Source organism: Phaenicophaeus curvirostris, chromosome 17, assembly GCF_032191515.1.
Source record: "Phaenicophaeus curvirostris isolate KB17595 chromosome 17, BPBGC_Pcur_1.0, whole genome shotgun sequence".
Lineage (NCBI taxonomy): Eukaryota > Metazoa > Chordata > Aves > Cuculiformes > Cuculidae > Phaenicophaeus > Phaenicophaeus curvirostris.
This window is the reverse complement of record NC_091408.1, coordinates 2,885,125-2,904,043: the sequence shown is the minus strand read 5'-3', so window position 1 is coordinate 2,904,043 and position 18,919 is coordinate 2,885,125. Positions and strand designations below refer to the sequence as shown.

The window sequence follows — 18,919 nt, the reverse complement described above, 5'->3', positions numbered from 1 at the left end:
GTGCAGAGCTCCCCTCTTAGGTACCAGGGGACTTCACAGAATCACTGAATGGTTTGGGTCACACCCTGGGCAGGAGGGGCTGTCAGCAAGGCTCAGCCCCGGCTCAGAGCGTCGAGATCAGCACCACAGCAGTGACTTACAGCTACGCACCAGGCAGCCCGCTCACTGCTCACACGAGTCTCCACACTCCTGTCACCCCTAGCAGTCCTGCTTCGGGCCAGTGCCACAACTCCAACATCAGGAGCTCCTTTCAGCACTGGAAGCTGCTGTAAGGTCTCCCCGCAGCCTTCTCTTCTCCAGGCACTGATGCTGGAATATTCATGTGCTCCAAGCAAGTGCAGGCCCTGCTCCCTTTCAGGGGCTCCTGCTTTCATTAATAATTGAAGGAGCATCTAAAGGCTTCAGCAGCAACATCCATCACATTCCCTACCAGTGGTGTGCCAGGAGCCATTGCAGTGATATAAACCACCTTTCCTGAGGTGCCTTCTTCCTTTGCCATGTTTTCTGAATCAAAGCTGCACTTTGGTCACTGCATTTCTCCTTTAATTACTCTCTAAATTCCTGAAACCAGCTTCCAAGCCACTTGCTGTGTACAAGCTGCAGACTGGTATCAGGCACCAGAAGTTCATCACTCATACTTTGACAGTGTAGGCTGTAACTAACTTGATGCTCAGTTTTCTGCAGACAATGCATTCTGCTAAAGATCCCTCACTCATTTCTAACAGACTCAGCCTAAGCCCCAGCATATTTTGAGGTTATATCATGCTATGCCCACTACAAGCATCACTTCACGTCACAAGTCCCAACAAACACTACAGAAAGGTCTTTCCAACAGCGGGGTCCAGCAGCAGAACTCCCCATTTCTGAGGGACTGAACTCATGCCAGGGTGTCTCGCTATGCCACGACCCACCCCGACAGCCCCTCTTCCTTACCTGGCAATCTCGCACTTGTTCACATCGAGGCCCCTCTTTGGCATGAACCCCATGCCCCTCTGCGGCTCTTTGCTGCTGAAGGTGTTGAGGTAGTGAACGTAGGGGGATTCGTCCGTGATCTCAAAGTAGCGGATGCTGCTGTCGCCCTGCGAGAAAGGAAATGAGGATCATTCCAGAGCCCGGAGCAGCCAGCGCTCCCCGTGCCTGCCTGCAAGGCAGCCACCAGCCTCACTCTTCAGCCTCAGCCTTTCCTTCCAGGAATGCCATCACAGAGGAGCACTCGGCTTGCTTATAGCTATTTTTTTTTTCAAGCTGTATCTTCCCTTGCTTCCCAGTTGACTATGTCTCATCCCGGGCTGCTCACAGCAGCCGCTCTCAGAGAGCACCCAGCTGCGTTCTCGCCATCCACACAGCAGCAGCAGATCCCTGCTGTCACCCAACTACAGTCACTGAACTGTTTCTCAGTGCTGTCTGTCGAAACACCGCGGTACAGTGACCTGAGCTCCTGCTTGAAGACTGGGGGTGTCAACTTCCACACCTCCTCTGTGAAAAAACTACACGTTCTGCCACAACCAGGCAGAAAGACTAGAAACCAGTTTCTCTTTGATTCCAGGCGATTCTCCTATGCTAGCCTCTCTGGAACAACAGAAGAAGCCGCAGATATAAAACATGTATTTCTCATTAGCTGTCTATAAAGATGGGATGCTTGAATGTAGTTCTACGGATCCTCCTTTGTAATTACTCATTTATCTTGGTTTTAGCTCCTATTTGTACATGGTCCAAAGCTGCGGCATCAGAAGCAGGCACTTTAGAGCACTTAAGGCCTACAAATTGCTTTTAGAAAGGAGCATGTGATGCCATTTCTCTATTATTTAACCCCACAAAATTACAGTAAGTGTTGCCACATGCTCCATTATCTTCAAGCACAAAAAGGATGACATCTGAAATGTCCCTTCCTCCCACACTAACATACAATAGTTTGGGTCAACACCAACAAGTTATGTTCTGATGATGGTAACAGACTTGTTACATGAGGAGCAGCTTTGTCTAAGCAAATCCACCTCAAAGAAACACCCAGTTACAGACAGACCTCCACAGGGTAAACTTCACAGCCTCTCTGGATGGTCCAGAAGAGTGAGGACCAAACCAACTTCAGAGCAGCCCAATTTCTGCAGCCATGACCATCGCAGCAGTGCTGATTTTTCATTTATAAAGACACAAGGGGAGTCATTTCACAGGTATCTTTCACTCAACAGGAGTGTGCCCCTCAACAAGCCCTGTCAATCCAAAAGCCTCCTTTTACCTTGCCACACAAGTAAATTATGTTGGTATCTGGATCGTAGAATGGCAGCAGGACCCCGTTGCTGGTATCCATCTCATGAAGGGCTATTGGCTCCTCCATGTTTTTCTGGAAAGAGAAAAACAGCAATGATGTTAAAAAGAAATGGAAAAGCCCATGTTAACGCAGCATCTGAATTATTAATTTGTAGCTAGTGGAACACTTGGTGGCGTCTTCACCACCCTGAAGGATCTGTGTGTTACCATAACAAATGCAGTAAATATTACTCATTCCCAAGGACATTCTGATCACAAAATGCAATAAAAGCAGGACCCAAGACAATTCACAAAGTTGAGGGAGAGATGTGACATAGTCACATAGCGGGTGTCTTGTGCCAGGGTGATGGGATTGCTGCTGAGCTGCTCTGCAGATATAACGTATAGAACTAAGCGACCTTCACGCAGCCACTCGGCTCGCTGTGTACATCATCTCAGACACCTCAAATGTTCAGGTCCCAGCTTCATCTTTGCTCTTGGGGAGGCAGAGATTGGTACAATAGAACTCATTTCCTTTACTGAGCGACCATCTAAATAACAGCAACACCTTCTGGCATGAGAAGCCCGCGCGGAAGTGGGCAGTGGGTGGAAGAGGGAACACGGTCAAGTACATGAACTAAGAAACTAGTGGGTGACTGCAGGTCTGGGCTCGTAATTCCACAGACGTTACAACAGAAAGTAGTAACGGGACAGGAACCTACGGGATTCCAGAGGGCAAGCTGCCGTTCGCTCATGCGGCTGAAGCCAGTTGTGAAGATGTTTCCATCAGCAAGGAAAATGGCTCGCATGGGTCGGGCTCCCTCGTGGGCTTTGTCTTTCTCCTGAAAGAGATTTACAGATTAGCTTCTAGTAAGGAATAGGAAGCCCACCTGGTGGGGGCTGCTCTTCCGGTTGCACGGAATCCCGGGCACGACGCACTGCTCCATGCAGGATGCTGACTACACGGAGCAACATCCAGCTATCTTTGCCCTATGCTTGGGGGAAAAAAATCAATCACTAAACTACCAAAGAAGTGGTCGTTCCTGGCTCATTTCAGCTTTGCCTATCAGACCCTTGCAAAGCTGAGGGAAGACTTCTTCGCAAGCTGCGACACATATGCAGGCTGCTAAATCTCCGCTTTGCATACACAACTTTGGAACTGTAATTATACAAAAGGATTAGATGTGGAATTACACTCCTGCAGGTTTTAAAACTGAGCCCTAAAATCCTAGTTCAAACACTAATCCCAATAAACCCAGACAAATCCTTCAGCCACTACCATCCCTTCTGTAATTTTTCCCTCATTTTGAAAAACATGACTAAACATGGTATAAAGGAAAAAAATGTTCTTTCTCAATGCGCTCCTGATAACTCTCTGCTGGAGTGAAACCCAGTTGCTTCTTTAATTAAACTTACAGCAATGATTTCTTGTTTCCTGGGGTCAATAACTCGAACTTTTTTGTCTTTGGAAGCTGTACAGATGAGGCTGCCGTTGCGATTCCAGCTCACATTGTAAATCATATCCACGTGCATGTCATCCAAGTTTATAAGGGCTTCACCTGTCCCCACATTCCAGATGATGATTGCATTATCACAACCTAGAAGAGAAAATAAGGGCTAAAGTCACAACTCTGGTTTATACAGTAGGAAAAAAGCCGCAGCAGGGAACAAGGGATAAAATCTGCTGCAGCTCCAAAGCTTCAGATGCTGATCTGAACACGTTCTGTGCATCATCGTGTACGCGGAGCCCCAGGTACCACATCCTCAATTCAAACAGAGGCCCAGAGCAGGGATGAAGCAGACAGAGAGGGCATGAAGTTCCTCCCCTGAAAGCACCAAGCCTGTTCTCTGAGTGCTGTAACTGCCCCAGAGGATGTTTATGTAGTAGCATCTGATCCCTGCTCCCGCACATGGTCACCATCCCAGCCAATCCGTGTCACTGTTACTCTTTCTGCCTTCTCAAGTCAGAGAGATTGGTGGCAGAAAGAGTAACGGATGGAGAACAGGGAAGTGACAGCAGGAGAAAGAGCAGAACAATGGGAAAAGAAGAATGGCAGGCAGCAAAAGCTGAGTTTCACAAGGACTACAACCATCAGGCAAGTGGTTTTGTTCAAGGACCAGAGAGCAAAAGGACGAAGAATCCTGGAGACTGCAGTGATCTGGCAGCATCCCCTCTCCTCTGTGTTTCTCAGGAGTAATCCTGGCCAGAGTGCCTGGACACACACATCTTGATGCTTGAGCCTGAGGAAGCTGTGAAAGAACAACCTCCTCCTTTTGCACATTCTCACACTGGGTTTCATCACATTGCCTGCCACAAGATCTGCAAGTCGGACGTTTTTGGAGAAACCAGATCAAACTGGTACCTTGGGAGGTATTTTTAACCCCAGAAAACACCAGTTCATCTGACAGCCCAGCTGAAAGGATTTACTCCTTTTACTGGGCTCCAACCGAAAGGTCACGCTATGAAAGCCTCAGATCGTGCTAATGGATATGACTTCTCCATTTCATTTCCATAATGATGTGACTGTTTTACAGCGGTCAGAAGGATCTCGCTGCACAGAACATACAGTCAAGCAAACAGTTTTGAAAATGGAAGCATGTGGGAGGAACAGCCGGGCTCTGGGATACTTCGAAGGGATCAGCGAGAAGGAGAAACAGTTGGGCCTTTTATAAAAGTATATAAACACAGGGATGAGGAGAATGCAGATGCACATAGTTATCAGTGGATAAAACCTGCAGGTCAAATAACGTCCGGAAGAATTTTACTACTGTAATTCATGCCTCCAGACAATCTCTTGGTTCTCACCCCTGCCAACTGAAGGTAATGAAAGGCCAAGATAAGGAGGGGGCTGTGACCCACATGCCCTGGTGTTCACTGCCATTATCTTGAGATTCACTGCCCCTAAGCAGCTGGGAGAGGAAAGAAAGAGAAGGAGTCAACAAGCTCTTCTCCAAAATACCTGATGGGCAAGCAAAGCTGAGACACCGTACCTGCACTGAGCAGCACGTTGCGTGCTGTGGGATGCCAAGCCACAATGCCGACTCTCTTGGAATGGCCTTCTAACACCACCACCGGCTCTGTCAGGGACAGGGTGAGCCCGTTCTCGGGAATCTGCCACACCTGGAAAGGGGAAAGGAAAGATGGTTAGCCAAGGGCCATCCTCTTTGAAGAGCACGTTACCTGTTTGCTTCCTGCACCCTGCTCCGCGGCAGAAGTCTGAGTTGTCACTTCTCGATATAAACAGGAAGAGCGAAATGGGGAGGGAATTATTCCCAGCTACCAATAAACCTTTGGCCGATCTGTGTGTAACATCCTTCCTACCTCACACTGCCAGCACAGAACCGCTGGCTACTTACTCTGACAATGCCCCGTTATCGCTGTGTCCAGAGATCCATCTGTGCCAGGCGCTGCCTGAGATGGATTCAAACCACCTTGCACCTCGAATTCCACCTGAACAAGCTGCTGTCTTTTCAAATCATGCTTGTCCCTTGGAGGAACAATGCTGCAGCTATACCGGCACTGATTTTTCATTTCTTTAGAAATGCTAGCAATTAATTTTCCTATTACATTTAGGGCCTTCTTTCAGAGCAGCCTGGTCCTGGCAGAGGCTGAAGTAGCCTGAGTTGGCATTGCAGGAATGCAGCAAAAACCACCTGTCTGCTCCTTGCCTGCTCGGTTACACAATCCTGCTACAAGCACTTCCAGGAGGAGGAACAGACCCCCGAGCATCACAGAACACTGGAATTTCAGCTGAAGAGTCAAAGGCTTATGCACTGAAGGAGGCAGCTTCTGCAACTGGCAGGGACTAGGAATGGGAGAGACCAAGCCCATCACCCCATGCCCCAGGGCAGGATCAGCCCTACCAAAACTATTCCTGCAATTCAGCATTGGAGAATCATCTTTGAACTGAATTTGACCTACATTTAGGGTAGTAAAAACTTAAATAGAGGGCTCATCAGTGAGCAATTATAGCTGCCTATAGATAGGTGGCAGCATTAGAGCACAGTTCCTGCATCTCCCATTGTTTGATTTCCTGGAGTTAGGGAACAGGGCTTGCCAGACCCTGCCCACGGTGCCCAAGCAAGCTGTCAGAGCCAGCAGATGCAAGCCCAGAGCGGATTTCGGAAGCCAGGCAGACAGACATGCGTGAGGGTGACATGGATTTTTGCACTAATCCCAGTTTCTCCCTTCTCACAGGGCTGGCTGCTGCTGAAATCAACCCTGCTGAGATGCAAAAACTCCCAGCACATACCAGCTCAACCTCTAAATAACCCTAAAATGATTTCACTTCTCACTGACACAGCTCTCAATGCCATCCCTCTTGGTATTCTCAGCATTCCGGGAGGAATGACCTGCAATCGGCGCACAATCTCATAGGCAATTTCTCTCCAAGGGCTGAAAATCTTCCTGCCTGATGGAACAGCGCTAGCAACAACCAACCAAGACTTTAACCAGCAATCAAGTTTTAAAAGCTGGGTTGCAAACTGGAGCTGTTCAGCTGGGAGAAGCAGGATGTCGTCCTGCTCACTGCCAACTCGACACCAGCTTTGCGAGTGGCTGCAGCCACAGCGAGTTCTTGGAGGGCTGTGCTGAAACACCACACGCTTCACCAACTGCAAGGAGTCACTTCACCTGCTCATTACACGATAAAACAGGGTTAGAAAGCCATCAATTTTTATAGAATCACAGAATCATAGATGGGTTGGGTTGGAAGGGATCTTAAAGCGCATCCAGTCCCACCTCAAGCCATGGGCAGGGACACCTCTCACTGGATCAGGGGCTCCAAGCCCCATCCAACCTGGCCTTCCAGGGATGGGGCAGCCGCCCCTGCGCTGGGCAACCTGGGCCAGGGCCTCCCCTCCCTCACAGCAAAATATTTAACCCTGCCCTCCCTGATCCAGAGCCCCTCCCCAGCTTGCCTTGAGCCCCTTTCAGCACTGGAAGCTGCTCTAAGGTCTCCCCGCAGCCTTCTCCAGGCTGAACAACCCTGACTCTCTCAGCCTGGCCTCATACAGGAGATGCTCCAGAGCCCTCGAATCATCTCCACGGTCTCCACTGGTCCCGCTCCAACAGCTCCATCTCCTTCCTGTGCTGAGAGCTCCAGAACTGGATGCAGGACCCCAGGTGGAGCCTCACCAGAGCAGAGCAGTGGGGCAGAATCCCCTTCCTCACCCTGCTGGCCACACAGCAGTTTTATAGAAGCAGCTTTCTTCTTACCAGCCAGGGAACAATAACCTGACAGAAGCGAACGCATCTGCTGCCAGGGGAACTTTAATGCTAGTCTGCTAAAACTGGTACCTCCACTTCACATCACGACTGCACGTGGGTCTCTCCGCTGGATCACCTCCGGCTCCTCAGAGCTGTAAGGACTGATCCAACCCTGCAGGAAACCAGTATTACCCAAACCAGTGAGAAAGTTGGAAAGAGAACATGAGAGCTGGGAGTCGCCAGCAGAAGAGGCCATGCAGGAGAGCCAGGAGACGCCCAGCAGAGCAGGAGTAGAGGGTGCTCCACACGAGCAGCTTGGGTTTGACAGCTCCACCTGGCAGGCAGATGCTGGGGGACAGTTGATGTGGGGATGAGAAACAGATAAAACACCAAACCCACTTCTCCACTAGATGAAAAGGTCGTGACAGTCAAGACTGGCCTATGTAAGCTGGTGTTACACTGAGGATTAAGCAGGAAGCCAGACATCTGGTTATTCCAGAGTCTTGAAGAGCCCTTAAAAACACAAGCCTTGATGAACACAGCCATTTCTGCCCCTGAGAGAAGTGGTGTGATAAATTGGCTTGCCTCAACTCACTCAGCCTCCCGCTTTGTGAAGGAGGCTTTGAAAATGGAATTTATTCACAAAAACAGCAGCATGAACTTCTCAGCCAAGCGCGACCTGTAGAAAAGCCACACAGGGACAGCAGCCGGGGCGGAGCAGCTTCTCTACCTGCAGCTGCAGCCAACCTTGCTCCCTGCCGAGGGGCAGCCAGAGCAAAGGGATGGGGTCCCAGCGATTCCCGTTCCTGTTCTCCAGCTGGGAATGGTGCAGGGATCTCCTCTGCAAGCACAACTTCATAATAAAGTGTCTTGCATGCCAAAAACCTCCAAGTTTAAACATAAGCCAGCGAGCACAGAGGGTGGGAGAGGAAAGGGAGGAATAAGAGGCAGAAAAAACAATGAAAAGGAGTTTTTAAAATTCTCTGGAGGACAGGCAGACTTTTTTTTCTCCCAGGGAAAGCCCCTATAGTTTACAGCAGCTGCAGACCAGTGTAATCCCCTGCAGGTTACAGAAACTATTGACCTAATAATCCTGCCTGGGATTGCAAAAAGCAGCTAGGAGTGTGAAAGGTCGGGGTGTGCTCCCCAGCGCCCTGGCCCACTCATTCCTGCATGGGGAGGGGTGCCTGCCCTCTGCGTGGGATGGGATCGGATGTGCGGGGCAAAGAAAGGAACTTTCACTTTGGATGCAGGACCCAGCCTGCAGGACTCCACAGGGGGACAAAAAGGAAACCTTGGAATAGTGCAAGATTACCTGGGTATCAGTAACAGCTTCTGAGCTCCCCCAGTTGTTTCGGGTTGTTGGGGTTTATTTCAGTTTTGTGGGTTTCTTTTAAGTTACCGTGGCTGGTTTGTTTGTGATGGAGGAAGTGAAGTCACAGCGGGGTGGAGAGGTTTGGGTCTCAGAGGAAGAGCAGGAGGGCGACCTTATGTACAAACAGTGTGTGAGGAAGACAATCAAGCAAACTTTTCTTGCACTTTTTAAATACCCTTTACAGAAAATCAAAATTCTGGCTCTGCACCGACCTGCAGAGGAGAGTAAGTCAAATTCTAGAAACAACACCAATTCCTACATCCACATTATGTGAGGAAACAAACGATTTTGAGCCCTGGGTTTTCTCACACCCCTACTCTCATATCACTGTAGGAAAAGGCGCTTTATGCATCCGTTTTTCTTAGATGCAAGACCCTCCCCACAGCAAACCAGTCCTCGTTCATCCTGTCCTGGTACCACGTCTTAACTGTCTGTGATTGGATTGGTATCCCAGTCACTGCAAAGGCTCTGGTTTAATTACTGAAGCAATTTTCTCCATCAAAAGAACTCAAGTCTGGCCATTACACGCAAACTCATTAGTATTCACCTTCTGATGAAGCAATTTTTCCATACCTGAGAAAGGCCATCTGATACCATCTAAAGCCTTTCTAGAATCAAACGCTTTCCAGCTGAATTAAAAGCCCTGCAGTGCATTACAGTCATTCAGCAGAACATCAAGCACGAATATTTAAGTAATTCCTCATTTGTTGGCACAAGAAAATCATTCTTCGTAGAGAACACTACAGAAGGTATCTGCGTGTTTTAAAGGAGGTCCTTCTGAAAGCAATTTGGAGTGGAGGAGATGGGGACTCCCCATCCCACTCTTCTGCAAGAGGAAAGAAATTCAGCAAGGAAATGGGGCTGCTCTGCTTAGGGCTCTCGTGCTACACTGGACACATGAAATGGGCCACATTCTGGAGAACAAGGCATAAAGAGGAAATACTGAAACCCTTGCAGACTACAAGTGTTTCTTTATGTCTCAAACCACTTCAAGCGAGTCGCATTTGCCAACTCAAAAGGAATCTGTTGGCTTTGCACTCCAACTGGCAAGGGCAGGAGGGGACAGGGGCCAACGCGTGTCCAAGGAATACCCAGCGTGGGATGAAGGAAGAGCATCCGCTCCTCCACAAGCCTACGCTCCACCAGAGAAGAAAGCAGGAGGTGTTTTGGAGGAGTCCATTCTACTTTTTCCTCTGCTGGTTTCAGTGAGATGCTTTTATCCACTGACCCACACTAAGGTCTGATAAGGGAGAGCTGACTTATATATTGTCCCCAACCATCTTTTTCTTTCCTATGTCCACATCATTTATGAATGCATCACCTCCCTCTGGATCAGGCTGCCCAAGCCCCATCCAACCTGGCCTTGAACACCTCCAGGGATGGGGCAGCCACAACCCACCTGGGCAACCTGTTCCAGTGTCTCACCACTCTGATCGTGAAGAAATTCGTCCTTATGTCTAGGCTAACTCTGCCCCTCTCCAGTTTATACCCACTGCTCTTTGTCCCATCACTACTAGCCTTTGTAAACAGTCCCTCCTCAGCTTTCTTGTAGGCCCTTCAGGAATTGAAAATGAATAGGTGTATCACCTGAAGCAGTCAGATCACACCTAGCAAGTGCATTTCATCAGAACATCTCAATACAGCCGCACAGAGTTAAACCTCTCAAGCTGTCCCAGCTACAAAGCCCAGCAGTATTGACAAAGATCCTTCCCTATCCCTTAGTTCAACCCCTACTCTAATATCTCAAATACAACACCTGCTCATGGTTTATATGCAGCTCACAGGGTGTTTCCACCTTCTATAAATCTGACATTTTACAATGCTTTTAGCTTCTGAAAGGGCCAAGCGAGCCTTCCTTGTGCACCACCACAAAGGTTGCAGACAGTTCAGAGATAAGGCTGCAGGGAATCAGATCTATTCATCTCAGAGATGATGGTTAGATAGCATCTCATGGCTACGCTCCCTCCCTCAATACTTGTCCAGTTGACGCTGATGAGATCTGTTGTGGCAGAGGGTAAGATCCTAAACCCTTGACTGCCAAGGCACAGACAGTCTTTAAAAGCAGAAGGTAGTTTTTTAAAAGCAGCTGGCACTTCTGCAGAAAGCCACGTGATATCCTCTACTGCATCATTTTTTTCTCATTTCATGTAGGCTAATAAAGAGTTCAGTGCTGATGGGCAACCGCACATCCTTTAAAGTAAGATGAGCTTATGCAGCGACAGGCTGCTCAGGAAGCAGGATACCAAAACCTTTACTGAAGAAAATCAAAGAAAACAGGATGCTAAACTATTGGTGCCAGAACAGAAAAACAATTAAAAATGGGAAGGCTCATTAGCTCATCCAGTTTGTTTCCAAACAGGCCAGGCCAGGGTTGTTCTTTACATACTCCAGCTCTGTCCAGCCCAGTTAACAAGTGTCCCAAGTCATCTGGGACACATCATTTCAACACAGGAAAGACATGGATTTGTTAGAGGGAGTCCACAGGAGGCCATGGAGATGATCCGAGGGCTGCAGCACCTCCCAGATGAGGACAGGCTGAGAGAGTTGGGGCGGATGAGCAGCAACTGCCAAGCAGACAACACACCACAAACTCCCACCCCACAAAGCTTGTTTGTGCAGTTGGAGGCTCAGACTCTCACAGTCAGTTTGTGGCTTCATTAGGAGCATTTGGACAACTTGTAATTGAACACTGTTGGTTTTTCTACATAATTCAATCCCTCTGGAGCCTCACAACATACTTCTCATTGCACTTGGATTAGAGACTTATGTTGCTTCATGGACCTTCACGTCGCCTGCTTTTGTTGATGCTCACGTTTCAGAAACCGTTTCTTCTGACTCGCAGCCCTTCTGGACCCTGGTTTCTGGAGGAAAATTCCTGCATCCTTCAAAGCTTAGTTCTGGCCCAGTAGTGAACGTTACAAACACAGAAGCTCGTTGTTTTGTTTAATATTAAATATAGTACATTTGTTAACATGCTTCGGCTTCCAAGACTGAGAGATCACAGGCAAGAGCTGTCCCAAGATAAGCCTCTTGGGATGAATCCCCTCCCAAACATTTTAACGATGAACAGAAGCAAAGGAATTTATCTGACATGATCTATAATAAGATTTCAATATAACATTCAGCCTACAGCATTTCTAAATATGGCCAAAGATCACTGAAGTTATTTGGCATTATTTCATCTTACAAGGATTTTCTTTCACTTCTTCTGCTGTGTTTGCATACATGGGATTCCACATCCATCATGGAGCAAGGTCGGCTATTGTTCAATGGGCTCTGACTGAGGTAACATAGGCCTCAGGATCAAGGTTGGCAGGTGCAGAATTTGGATTATTTTTTATTTATTTATCAAAAAAGGCCCTCTTGACACCCACTCACAAGCTGTATATATTGGAAAAAAATGAAGTGTCACCTTTAAATCAAAGCCTGAAGCAATTCTGAAATCTCACAGGCTGGTTCCCCTCCAATTGCCACCTCTTCACAACAAACCCCACTACCTCCATTAGGACATCTGAGGTAAGGAACCATCTCAGCCTTCTGCAAAGCACTACAAATCAAAAAACCTCACCACTGACTGGCACTCCTTCTTCACTTTGCTCTTCTCAAACATCAGCCAAATCCCCAGGGGAAGAAGAAATGGAAGAGCAACCGAATACAAAGGCAGGAAGACATACGCCAAGCCCGTTACTCAAAATATTGAAGAGATTCTTCTCAGAAGCTCAAGGTTGCACCTCTTCCAACAGAAGGTTAAGAAGAAAGCACTAGTTATGAGTCCACATTCTGCTGTTATGCAAGTAATAAAGCTCGCTCCCGCTCCAATTTTTCACTAGGTCCTGCAGCCAAGGCATCATTATTTCCTAAGCCGAGACCAAACGTGATCTGCAGAACACCCACGACCACCCTCATATCAGCAAGGACTCTGCCCTCGGCATCAGTACAGGAGGTGTCTTTAGAAATACAAGTGTCTCGTGCAGCAGCATTCTGAGTGTAAAGCAAACGTAAGAGAAATTAAATCCACTTACCATGACGGTGCAGTCCTCAGAGCCACTGGCGATGACCTGGTCATTATGAGGACACCAATCTATGTCCAGCACTGGTCCCGTGTGGCCACACACCGTTGGGTAGGACTTGTCAATTCTGCCTGTCTGAAGAGGGAAAACAAGAAAAAAAAGCTGTAATACACAGACAGCACAGAGCACACCTCACAGAGCAGAGGATGAGGCTTCCTAATTCTACATTAACTCTTTCAGTATCCACAATTCAATGAAATTTGAATCATCTCCTGTATCAGCAGAGGAAATGAATGAGAGACTCTTCTTCAGTACTGAAGCATTTTGCTTACATGGCAAGTTTGTAGGACACGGTTGTGCAGAGTAAAATACTGTTTTCAGGAACAAATACTGTCGAGACAGACTGCCACAGCAACCCTCCCTGATCCATACCTGCCTCTCCACGCCTGGAGGACCAAGGCCACGAGCTTCCTGCCAAGCTTCCTACACAGATAAACTTTCTAAGAAAAGAAGCTAATGAGATGCTCCACTTGAACTGTGACAAATCCAGTGATGCCAATGCAGTCGTTGCAAAGACACCAACTTTGCCAACTGGGTCTACATTTTGCAGATGGAGCCTCATAGCAACCTTATGCATCTGACCCCTCAAAACCTGCTGATGCACCTAATTCCCCAACTTCCTCGATGTGAAAGGGAATTAAAATCAATCCAGTTAATCATCGTTATCTCTCTTGGTCAAGCCTTGCACACACAGAAAGCAACATTTAACATAATAAAGACACATAACAGTTGTGGCAGGGGGAGCAGAAGACTCCTGCGCTTTCAGGACCAGAACTCAGGTCCGCTCCAAGGGCTTTTTCTTCCAGGGAATTTCACAAGTGATAGGAGAAGAGAGGCAGCAGGGAAAGGTCTGGGACGGGGTCGTCTTCTTTCGTGGTTAAACACGCAGAAGAAATGGCTGGCATTTCACTCCTGCCATTCGGTGATAACATTCCTCGACCTCGGAGGTTACATCCCTTAATATACGCCTCCGACCCAGCTCCATGCGGAAAGCTTTTCCTATTCAACGCTGTCTTATGTACAAAGGACCAGAATAATGCTGGATACTGGCTGTTGAAGGCTACTGACCTGAAGATCTCTACTAGCAACAAAACAGGATATAGATTCAAACAGAATAGGTTACAAAAACAACCACTATTTCCTAAACGGTCTAATTTAGCCTTCAAAAAAAAGACTATCACAGTGATTCAAATGCTTCTGGAATTATTAAAAGTGAAAATGTTGTAGATGAAAAGCCATAAACCAGACATTCAAAAATTAAAGCTTGTGTAATCCCTCTTGGATGCCATAATGTGAAATAGGATTTAAAAAATTAATACACTCAACTGACATGTATAGTTCATCCATTTTAATTTACCTAATTAAAAAAGAACCATGCAGAGCGTATGCACATGAAGGTATTTCAGCAGTCACATTACAGGCTAAATACAAATATAGACCTAAACCAAAAGAAAAATAAGATTAATACTGTGTGATGTCAGTGAGTCCCTCTTCCTGCTCCGAGCAATCCTCTACGAGGAGCCCATGATAATGATTTGCAGGCCGCACAGGCGCTTGTCAGTTCAGTTTAGGGTTTTTATAGTAATTTATTACTGCAAGGAGGAAAAAAAAAAATCCATTTGAACAAATTAAACCCCAAACTTCACCTTTCTGTTTTGATCAGGATGAACCTGAGCAGCAGGAGCAGCAGCAGCCAACTGCCTGTGGCAGCCGGCTGACCGCAGGGACCAGCAGCCCCGCCGCCTGCTTTTGATCACCTAAAACAGAGCTCATTTTTTAAACCAGCTATCTTGTATCTCCATTAGCTCATAAACGGCAGCATTTGGAGAGCTCTGAGGAAAACGAGGCAACAGCAGCTCCATGTGAGCCTGTGGTAAGAGGAAGCTCTCAATGCCAAAAAGAAGGGACCAGCGCAGAGATGGGCTTCCAGGGAGAAGAGTCCCCATCCTCAGCAGAAACAACAAGCTGGAGTAAAGCTCAGTCTTGTTACCAAGCAAGAATAAAGCTCAGTCTAGTTACCAAGCAAGAATAAAGCTCAGTCTTGTCACCAAGTTGAGGAACTTGAGATGGATGCACCAGAGCTGTTTTGGACAAGGACATCATCACACATCTCTCAGAGCAGAGTCATCTGAATCAAGAGGAAATTGCAGATGTACAAAGGGGAAGTTAAACCAAACTGAACAGAAATATCTTTGCCCCATGTTAAAGGTTAGCATCATCTGTAAAGTGTACCCTTTCCCTGCCTGGATGGAGACAGTGACGTACAAAAGCCATTTCTAACAAGAGAACAGAGTAAGGATAGGGACAATGAGATGTTATTTGGAAGCAGAGTGGGAGATGCAGCAACTTCGATCACATTTACTTACAAAAAATTATAAACTCAAGCAATCGGAGCACAAAGGAGGAGATGTCACATTGCTTACAAACACATCACTCCCTGGGTCCTGGCAGAAGACAACGTGAGGAGAGACGCACAGCCCAGCAGTATCAACATCCACGACTGGGCATGGCACTGCTGCACGGAAGGGCCAACCCAGCTGCTCAAAGAGTAGTGTCAAAACAGCAAAATGAGAATAAACAAGGGTGTAGGGGGAAAGAAGGGGTGACTGTAAAAGGCTGCAGTGCCGTTTGAAGCTGCAGTTCAGCCAGCAGTCCAGCCAGTCTCAGAGAAGCTGTTGATCTGTGGTCAGAGACACAAACCTGTCCTTGCAGGGCAAAGGAAATAACGGTGCTTTCCTGAACACACAACAAAGAGCAAGACCTCTCCTCGGCAAGCTTCTAAATGCACTTCATCTGCTCCACTGTAAAATCACTTCTGTTAGAAGGTGCAACTCTTCAAAGGGGATGAGAGGGGTGCTGTCAGAGGACACGTCACCACCCTACGGCCTGACCCAGCACATCATCCCCTCAACCACCCAGCTGGGTACGAAACGAGCTGGGTTTAACTCAAATGTGTTGCTTTACCACCTCTCTAAGCCACTTTTGTAAATACCATCTGCACAGGCTACACCGCAAGCTTCCTCCTCCCAGCAGCATTTCCCTCTCCAGAGCAGGGGACGTGTATTCCCGGCATCGTGCAGGATTAGCTGTGCACACGAGAGCTTTAAAACCAATATTTAGGGGGCTTTGCCAAAAGGGAAAGACCAGAAAACCTGCAGTATAGTATTAAAACACCAGCCAGCCTGTAAAATCACCAAACTCAACCTCTCTAAACACAATTCCTTGTAAAAAAACCACTTCTGCCTCGAGAACACCGCGAAGTTTGTGACTTTGCTGCCAAATGGGTGCATTTTCACACTCGTGTGACACTCCCAGGTTTGGGCATTTCTTTATTCATTTTTAAAATGTAATACTTTAATTAGTTAAGGATTTAAAATAAATCTCAAGTGCTGACACACAGCTTAAAATTAACTCGGTACGACTTCAAGAAATTAAATCCTTCTCATAATCCATTAGGAGTCCGGTTGAGCAACACATCACAGTAACAACTGTTGAAACGCAGAGTTGCATTTCATAAAAAGTTAGCCAAAAAGGTGAATTTGAAGTTTACTACTAATATGCTGGATAGTGTTTACTAGAAGCTCACTCAATATTCAGGTCCATTAATAGGCTGGAAGCTGACCTTACCAAATTAATTCACATTGGGCTTTCGTGCATCTCAGATGAGGAAAAATCAGAGAATTATGGAATGGTTGGGTGGAAGGGACCTTAAAGGCCATCCAGTTCCAACCCCATTGCCATGAGCTAGGACACCTCCCACTGGATCAGGAGCTCCAAGCCCCATCCAACCTGGCCTTGAACCCCTCCAGGGATGGGGCAGCCACCCCTGCTCTGGGCAACCTGGGCCAGGGCCTCCTCACACTCACAGGAAAATATTTATTCCTAAAATCTCATCTCAATCTCCCTCTTTCAGCTTAAAACCATTCCCCATCGTCCTATCCCTGCCCTTCCTGATCAAAAACCCCTCCCCAGCTTTCCTGGAGCCCCTTTCAGTGCTGGAAGCTGCTCTAAGGTCTCCTCGCAGCCTTCTCTTCAGCCTGTCCTCATACGAGAGGTGCTCCAGCCCTTGGATCATCTCCGTGGCCTCCCCCAGACTCGCTCCAACAGATCTAAGTCTTCCTCGAGTTGAAGACTGCAAAACTGAAGTGAAAGGAAGAAAAATGACAGATGAGAAGAAAAATTGTTATTAAATCCAGAAGGGTCAGAGAAGCATCACAGGTAAACTGTTTTAAAAGTGGGAGCTTTATGAACTGACTGTCTTACAATGGCTTCTCTGCCAGAAAAGGGCAATTGGTTGGAGGAAACAGCTCATGGATTATGGTAAAAATATCCCAGAGAACAGCTGCTTCCCCCAACCCATGGCTGCACTCATTAAAATCACCACTGAAAATAGGGAAGTGGCATCGAGTTGCACAAGCAACAGCAGTTCCCCCACCCTCACTTCACAGAAGTTTGAGGAAGGAAATCAGGTCACAACCGCAAAGTCTGAAACGCAACCCAACAAGCACCTTTTCTATGTTTGAGAAAATATTCCTTTCTCCTTAGCTAAACTGCATCTTTCTTAGCTAAACTGTCCTTACAACAAACTCCAGTTTCACTAAACCCAATCGAGTGAAGCTCATTGTGCTCTGGCCACCACGACTCCACCTCTGGTTGCAGCAGCAGGAGGCAGCTGGGAGAAACCATAGCAGTAGGATGTAAGGAAAGTGCTTTGCTCTGCTCTCGTGACCGTGACAAACAGCCATTAGTCACCCCGCAAACCAGTCGAGGCATCCATAACTAATTCAGGAGATTATGAAAAGTGTCACTCCCCAAAGCTCTACTGTAACGCCATGCAAGACGAGACTTTCAGGCATTGATAACTACATTCTGCTTTCAAACCAGACCGCTGCGAACACAGCTTGTGCCCTCCAAATCTTCCTCAGCTCCTGTTTTATCACCTCGACAGCTGCGGGGCTGTGACATTACAGTAGGCATTACAGGCTGCTACAGAACGGAGACAAAGGTCCTTGTTCCGGAGAGCCCAGACCTAAATGGATGCACAAAGACGAGGGAAGAAAACCGTGGTGACAGACAGGAATCCTGCACAAAGCCAACAGAGCAGGGCTTTAAAAACCACGGCACCACACGGCCCCAGCAGATTTGGGATGGCAGCTCGAGGCACAGTTTGGAGTGTTTCAGGCGTGTGGGTAGCTGGGTGGAGCAGGCAGCAGCGGTGAGGATCGTCTCACACTGCTGGAAGAGGAGCTGAAGAGCCGAGGGATCTCATGGGTTGCACCAAGCACTTGCAGCTCATCGGAGAACAGGGAGATCAGAGCTGGGTGCAACTGCAGGATGTTTTACACTGGAAAAAATCATAGAATGGGTTGGATTGGAAGGAATCTTAAAGCAGGGACATCTCCCACTGGATCACATCGCTCCAAGCCCCATCCAACCTGGCCTTGAACACTTCCAGGGATGGGGCAGCCATCACTTCCCTGCATACCCTGGCACAGCTAATTAACAATTTACATACGCTGTGGTTGAGCACGAAGGCATGTCACCTGCAGAACAACATATTCTTTCAAGGAGATAATTCCTGAGGTGTGCGCTCACTCACCCACGTGCTAATTGCCTCTCAGGGCTGATCACAGCTCCTATAGGAACGCTGCCGATGTGAAAGGAGTCAGGCACACAGATGGAAACTATAATAACAGGCAGATCCAAAGAGGACTGAATAAGCCTCTTCTAAAGGTTTTATGTAACACAACTTTCAGCTGAAGACATCTTTCTAGAGCAACTCAAACAAAACAAACCATTTGCAGCAGTGTTATTCTTTGCCGATACAAACTGCAAAGATTTTCCTAGAGAAAAAGAAACTTGTATCCAGCTCTGCTGTAATGTAGACCTAACACCTGATCCATGTGCTAAGGATAACCTCACAGGAAACCATTTCTCCCTAAGATCTCACCTCAATCTCCCCTCTTTCAGCTTCAAACCATTCTCTCTCATCCTATCCCTGCACTCTCTGATCAAGAG

At 47.4% G+C, this 18,919-nt stretch overlaps 1 protein-coding gene across 2 annotated transcripts in view; it reads right to left on the bottom strand.

Moving 5' to 3' along the window:
* The window catches only part of CORO1C (coronin 1C), a 56,695-nt gene that overhangs the window by 3,820 nt on the left and 33,956 nt on the right, over positions 1 to 18,919 (bottom strand). For both annotated transcript variants that reach the window (XM_069870994.1, XM_069870995.1), the window contains exons 3-8: positions 12,854 to 12,976; positions 5,239 to 5,368; positions 3,664 to 3,845; positions 2,970 to 3,089; positions 2,237 to 2,341; positions 934 to 1,079 (exon numbers count right to left, since the gene is read on the bottom strand). In XM_069870994.1, coding sequence (XP_069727095.1) covers positions 934 to 1,079; positions 2,237 to 2,341; positions 2,970 to 3,089; positions 3,664 to 3,845; positions 5,239 to 5,368; positions 12,854 to 12,976 — 806 coding nt within the window. The remainder of the gene's footprint in view (positions 1 to 933; positions 1,080 to 2,236; positions 2,342 to 2,969; positions 3,090 to 3,663; positions 3,846 to 5,238; positions 5,369 to 12,853; positions 12,977 to 18,919) is intronic.